The sequence below is a fragment of the Scyliorhinus torazame genome, chromosome 7 (genome assembly GCF_047496885.1).
Source record: "Scyliorhinus torazame isolate Kashiwa2021f chromosome 7, sScyTor2.1, whole genome shotgun sequence".
Lineage (NCBI taxonomy): Eukaryota > Metazoa > Chordata > Chondrichthyes > Carcharhiniformes > Scyliorhinidae > Scyliorhinus > Scyliorhinus torazame.
In genome coordinates, this window is record NC_092713.1 from 221,780,870 (window position 1) to 221,787,511 (window position 6,642).

The following is a 6,642-nucleotide window of genomic DNA, read 5'->3' on the forward strand; positions in this document are numbered from 1 at the left end:
GGAGAGGGCGTCCTGTAGGGGGACTAGCCTACAAGCTATGGTGACGGCCCCATTGCCGTTCTCACCGAAGAAATACACCACAAGCCCGGTGGTGGTGGCGACTTTGAAAATTTGGGGACAGTGGAGACGGCATAGGGGAAAGACGGGAGCCTTGGTGGGGTCCCCGATAAGAAATAACCATAGGTTTGCCCCGGGGAGAATGGATGGGGGATTTGGAATATGGCAAAGAGCAGGAGTAACGCAACTGAAAGATCTGTTTGTGGATGGGAAGTTCGCAAGTCTGGGAGCGCTGACCGAGAAATATGGGTTGCCTCAAGGGAATGCATTCCGGTATATGCAACTGAGGGCTTTTGCGAGGCAACAGGTGAGGGAATTCCCGCAGCTCCCGACGCATGAGGTGCAGGACAGAGTGATCTCAAAGACATGGGTGGGGGACGGTAAGGTGTCAGATATATATAGGGAAATGAGGGACGAGGGGGAGATTATGGTCGATGAGCTGAAAGGGAAATGGGAAGAAGAGCTGGGGGAGGAGATTGAGGAGGGGCTGTGGGTGGATGCCCTAAGTAGGGTAAACTCATCGTCCTCGTGTGCCAGGCTAAGCCTGATTCAATTTAAGGTGTTACACAGGGCGCATATGACTGGAGCACGGCTCAGTAAATTATTTGGGGTAGAGGATAGGTGTGCGAGATGCTCGAGAAGCCCAGCGAATCACACCCACATGTTCTGGTCATGTCTGGCACTACAGGGGTTCTGGGTGGGGGGTGACAAAGGTGCTTTCGAAAGTAGTGGGGGTCCAGGTCGAACCAAGCTGGGGGTTGGCTATATTTGGGGTTGCACAAGAGCCGGGAGTGCAGGAGGCGAGAGAGGCCGATGTTTTGGCCTTTGTGTCCCTAGTAGCCCGGCGCAGGATACTGTTGATGTGGAAGGAAGCCAAGCCCCCGGGGGTGGAGACCTGGATAAATGACATGGCAGGGTTTATAAAGCTGGAACGGATTAAGTTCGTCCTAAGGGGATCGGCTCAAGGGTTCACCAGGCGGTGGCAACCGTTCGTCGAATACCTCACAGAGAGATAGAGGGAATGGAAAAGAAGACGACAGCAGCAGCAGCCCGGGGAGGGGGGGGGGGGGGGGAGGAACCAGAAGGAATCTCAGGGTTGTTAATATATATGTATAATATGTATAGGTCGTTGCTATAAATAATTGTATATTGGACTGTTTAAATCATATTTTTGGAGAGTGTTTATCTGAGACAAGGCAGTTGCCATTTAGTTTTAGTTTTTGTTATATATTATTTATTCTTTGTTTATAAAACAGGTCATTATTATTTATACTGTTATATTATTGTGTAAAGGATACACAATGTACTGTGATGGTTGACCAAAAATTTTCAATAAAATATTTTTTTTAAAAAAAAGCTTAATTAGTAAAGAAATTCCTCTGTCATTTCAGTTATATATGCGCATAAATATCCAAAGGTTCAGAACTCATCATTTTACTGTAGTATATCACAATGGAAGGAAGAGAGAAACAAGCACACAACAGCACAATTACTTAGACGTTAAGAATTAAAATTTGTAGAACAGAACACAATGGCTCCTACACAGCCAGAGTCAAAGAAGCATCATGTTCAAAGTTCTATTATTTAGGGCTTTAGGGATATGTTTCTTCTTCTCCAAATCCTTTTAAAAGGACCAGTGTGGGAAAACCACACAGAATATTCAATAGGCGTCTTCACCAATGATCCTTACCTACAATTCATGTAGTGAGGGTTATACCACAGAAGGGGGATTCCACAAATCACATTTGTATTCACCTATCTAATCACCCAAACTCTGCACTTCTGGAACTCTCCATGTACTTTGAGGAAATAATTGGGACATTCTGAGGGTTTAGTTAAGCGATAATATAAAGATCCTACCCCTGAATTGTAGCATATCAAGCCATCCTAAAACACAGATTAATAATTATTTTCACAGACAACTACAATGCACTGAGTTATAATAATGCTGTAAAACTATATAATATGCATTAAAAAATATACATAACTTACCGTTGTCGAATTGAAGAATCTCCATTTTGCAGCAATTCATCTTTTTCATAATTGTCGATGGCAAGCTTGCAGGCCAGATTTGCTTTCCGCCAAGCTGTTTGGTTGCTTTAAAGAAGGAGGCAATGAACAATTCCTTTTAACAATTATCTACACATTCTTCCCAAAGCAATGTTTCTGGCTTGTTTGAGACTTGCCATTCAAGATGGTTGCAAGTTGTAAATAGAGTGCATTGTCTACAGAGTGTAAACACCGGGAGTGTGGAGAGAGTGCGTACTTCAGTGCAGACGAGAGGAAGAGGCAGAGAGGCAGACAGAGAGAGGCAGACAGAGACAGACAGAGAGAGAGAGAGGCAGACAGAGACAGACAGAGAGAGAGAGAGGCAGACAGAGACAGACAGTCACAGACAGAGACAGAGACAGACAGACACAGAGAGAGAGAGACAGAGAGAGACAGAGAGCGGGAGGCAGGGAGCGGGAGGCAGGGAGCGAGAGGCAGGGAGCGGGAGGCAGGGAGCGGGAGGCAGGGAGCGGGAGGCAGGGAGCGAGAGGCAGGGAGCGAGAGGCAGGGAGCGGGAGGCAGGGAGCGGGAGGCAGGGAGCGGGAGGCAGGGAGCGAGAGGCAGGGAGCGGGAGGCAGGGAGCGAGAGGCAGGGAGCGAGAGGCAGGGAGCGGGAGGCAGGGAGCGAGAGGCAGGGAGCGAGAGGCAGGGAGCGAGAGGCAGGGAGCGAGAGGCAGGGAGCGAGAGGCAGGGAGCGAGAGGCAGGGAGCGAGAGGCAGGGAGCGAGAGGCAGGGAGCGAGAGGCAGGGAGCGAGAGGCAGGGAGCGAGAGGCAGGGAGCGAGAGGCAGGGAGCGAGAGGCAGGGAGCGAGAGGCAGGGAGCGAGAGGCAGGGAGCGAGAGGCAGGGAGCGAGAGGCAGGGAGCGAGAGGCAGGGAGCGAGAGGCAGGGAGCGAGAGGCAGGGAGCGAGAGGCAGGGAGCGAGAGGCAGGGAGCGAGAGGCAGGGAGCGAGAGGCAGGGAGCGAGAGGCAGGGAGCGAGAGGCAGGGAGCGAGAGGCAGGGAGCGAGAGGCAGGGAGCGAGAGGCAGGGAGCGAGAGGCAGGGAGCGAGAGGCAGGGAGCGAGAGGCAGGGAGCGAGAGGCAGGGAGCGAGAGGCAGGGAGCGAGAGGCAGGGAGCGAGAGGCAGGGAGCGAGAGGCAGGGAGCGAGAGGCAGGGAGCGAGAGGCAGGGAGCGAGAGGCAGGGAGCGAGAGGCAGGGAGCGAGAGGCAGGGAGCGAGAGGCAGGGAGCGAGAGGCAGGGAGCGAGAGGCAGGGAGCGAGAGGCAGGGAGCGAGAGGCAGGGAGCGAGAGGCAGGGAGCGAGAGGCAGGGAGCGAGAGGCAGGGAGCGAGAGGCAGGGAGCGAGAGGCAGGGAGCGAGAGGCAGGGAGCGAGAGGCAGGGAGCGAGAGGCAGGGAGCGAGAGGCAGGGAGCGAGAGGCAGGGAGCGAGAGGCAGGGAGCGAGAGGCAGGGAGCGAGAGGCAGGGAGCGAGAGGCAGGGAGCGAGAGGCAGGGAGCGAGAGGCAGGGAGCGAGAGGCAGGGAGCGAGAGGCAGGGAGCGAGAGGCAGGGAGCGAGAGGCAGGGAGCGAGAGGCAGGGAGCGAGAGGCAGGGAGCGAGAGGCAGGGAGCGAGAGGCAGGGAGCGAGAGGCAGGGAGCGAGAGGCAGGGAGCGAGAGGCAGGGAGCGAGAGGCAGGGAGCGAGAGGCAGGGAGCGAGAGGCAGGGAGCGAGAGGCAGGGAGCGAGAGGCAGGGAGCGAGAGGCAGGGAGCGAGAGGCAGGGAGCGAGAGGCAGGGAGCGAGAGGCAGGGAGCGAGAGGCAGGGAGCGAGAGGCAGGGAGCGAGAGGCAGGGAGCGAGAGGCAGGGAGCGAGAGGCAGGGAGCGAGAGGCAGGGAGCGAGAGGCAGGGAGCGAGAGGCAGGGAGCGAGAGGCAGGGAGCGAGAGGCAGGGAGCGAGAGGCAGGGAGCGAGAGGCAGGGAGCGAGAGGCAGGGAGCGAGAGGCAGGGAGCGAGAGGCAGGGAGCGAGAGGCAGGGAGCGAGAGGCAGGGAGCGAGAGGCAGGGAGCGAGAGGCAGGGAGCGAGAGGCAGGGAGCGAGAGGCAGGGAGCGAGAGGCAGGGAGCGAGAGGCAGGGAGCGAGAGGCAGGGAGCGAGAGGCAGGGAGCGAGAGGCAGGGAGCGAGAGGCAGGGAGCGAGAGGCAGGGAGCGAGAGGCAGGGAGCGAGAGGCAGGGAGCGAGAGGCAGGGAGCGAGAGGCAGGGAGCGAGAGGCAGGGAGCGAGAGGCAGGGAGCGAGAGGCAGGGAGCGAGAGGCAGGGAGCGAGAGGCAGGGAGCGAGAGGCAGGGAGCGAGAGGCAGGGAGCGAGAGGCAGGGAGCGAGAGGCAGGGAGCGAGAGGCAGGGAGCGAGAGGCAGGGAGCGAGAGGCAGGGAGCGAGAGGCAGGGAGCGAGAGGCAGGGAGCGAGAGGCAGGGAGCGAGAGGCAGGGAGCGAGAGGCAGGGAGCGAGAGGCAGGGAGCGAGAGGCAGGGAGCGAGAGGCAGGGAGCGAGAGGCAGGGAGCGAGAGGCAGGGAGCGAGAGGCAGGGAGCGAGAGGCAGGGAGCGAGAGGCAGGGAGCGAGAGGCAGGGAGCGAGAGGCAGGGAGCGAGAGGCAGGGAGCGAGAGGCAGGGAGCGAGAGGCAGGGAGCGAGAGGCAGGGAGCGAGAGGCAGGGAGCGAGAGGCAGGGAGCGAGAGGCAGGGAGCGAGAGGCAGGGAGCGAGAGGCAGGGAGCGAGAGGCAGGGAGCGAGAGGCAGGGAGCGAGAGGCAGGGAGCGAGAGGCAGGGAGCGAGAGGCAGGGAGCGAGAGGCAGGGAGCGAGAGGCAGGGAGCGAGAGGCAGGGAGCGAGAGGCAGGGAGCGAGAGGCAGGGAGCGAGAGGCAGGGAGCGAGAGGCAGGGAGCGAGAGGCAGGGAGCGAGAGGCAGGGAGCGAGAGGCAGGGAGCGAGAGGCAGGGAGCGAGAGGCAGGGAGCGAGAGGCAGGGAGCGAGAGGCAGGGAGCGAGAGGCAGGGAGCGAGAGGCAGGGAGCGAGAGGCAGGGAGCGAGAGGCAGGGAGCGAGAGGCAGGGAGCGAGAGGCAGGGAGCGAGAGGCAGGGAGCGAGAGGCAGGGAGCGAGAGGCAGGGAGCGAGAGGCAGGGAGCGAGAGGCAGGGAGCGAGAGGCAGGGAGCGAGAGGCAGGGAGCGAGAGGCAGGGAGCGAGAGGCAGGGAGCGAGAGGCAGGGAGCGAGAGGCAGGGAGCGAGAGGCAGGGAGCGAGAGGCAGGGAGCGAGAGGCAGGGAGCGAGAGGCAGGGAGCGAGAGGCAGGGAGCGAGAGGCAGGGAGCGAGAGGCAGGGAGCGAGAGGCAGGGAGCGAGAGGCAGGGAGCGAGAGGCAGGGAGCGAGAGGCAGGGAGCGAGAGGCAGGGAGCGAGAGGCAGGGAGCGAGAGGCAGGGAGCGAGAGGCAGGGAGCGAGAGGCAGGGAGCGAGAGGCAGGGAGCGAGAGGCAGGGAGCGAGAGGCAGGGAGCGAGAGGCAGGGAGCGAGAGGCAGGGAGCGAGAGGCAGGGAGCGAGAGGCAGGGAGCGAGAGGCAGGGAGCGAGAGGCAGGGAGCGAGAGGCAGGGAGCGAGAGGCAGGGAGCGAGAGGCAGGGAGCGAGAGGCAGGGAGCGAGAGGCAGGGAGCGAGAGGCAGGGAGCGAGAGGCAGGGAGCGAGAGGCAGGGAGCGAGAGGCAGGGAGCGAGAGGCAGGGAGCGAGAGGCAGGGAGCGAGAGGCAGGGAGCGAGAGGACAGGGAGCGAGAGACAGGGAGCGAGAGACAGGGAGCGAGAGACAGGGAGCGAGAGACAGGGAGCGAGAGACAGGGAGCGAGAGACAGGGAGCGAGAGACAGGGAGCGAGAGACAGGGAGCGAGAGACAGGGAGCGAGAGACAGGGAGCGAGAGACAGGGAGCGAGAGACAGGGAGCGAGAGACAGGGAGCGAGAGACAGGGAGCGAGAGACAGGGAGCGAGAGACAGGGAGCGAGAGACAGGGAGCGAGAGACAGAGAGCGAGAGACAGAGAGCGAGAGACAGAGAGCGAGAGACAGAGAGCGAGAGACAGAGAGCGAGAGACAGAGAGCGAGAGACAGAGAGCGAGAGACAGAGAGCGAGAGACAGTGAGCGCGAGAGACAGAGAGCGAGAGACAGAGAGCGCGAGAGACAGAGAGCGAGAGAGACAGAGAGCGAGAGAGACAGAGAGCGAGAGAGACAGAGAGCGAGAGACAGAGAGCGCGAGAGACAGAGAGCGCGAGAGACAGAGAGCGAGAGACAGAGAGCGAGAGACAGAGAGCGAGAGAGCCAGAGAGCCAGAGAGCGAGAGAGCAAGAGCGAGAGCGAGAGAGCGAGGGGGAGGCGGGCGGAGAGAGGGGGAGGCGGGCGGAGAGAGGGGGAGGCGGGCGGAGAGAGGGGGAGGCGGGCGGAGAGAGGGGGAGGCGGGCGGAGAGAGGGGGAGGCGGGCGGAGAGAGGGGGAGGCGGGCGGAGAGAGGGGGAGGCGGGCGGAGAGAGGGGGAGGCGGGCG

At 60.9% G+C, this 6,642-nt stretch overlaps 1 protein-coding gene and 1 long non-coding RNA gene across 3 annotated transcripts in view; one reads left to right on the top strand and one right to left on the bottom strand.

Annotated features, from left to right (window-relative positions):
- LOC140426857 (uncharacterized) overlaps nucleotides 1-6,642 on the top strand; it is a 92,000-nt gene that overhangs the window by 82,946 nt on the left and 2,412 nt on the right. The gene's annotated exons all lie outside the window — the stretch shown is intronic.
- bnip1b (BCL2 interacting protein 1b) overlaps nucleotides 1-6,642 on the bottom strand; it is a 30,414-nt gene that overhangs the window by 15,003 nt on the left and 8,769 nt on the right. For both annotated transcript variants that reach the window (XM_072512085.1, XM_072512086.1), the window contains exon 4: nucleotides 2,050-2,154. In XM_072512085.1, coding sequence (XP_072368186.1) covers nucleotides 2,050-2,154 — 105 coding nt within the window. The remainder of the gene's footprint in view (nucleotides 1-2,049; nucleotides 2,155-6,642) is intronic.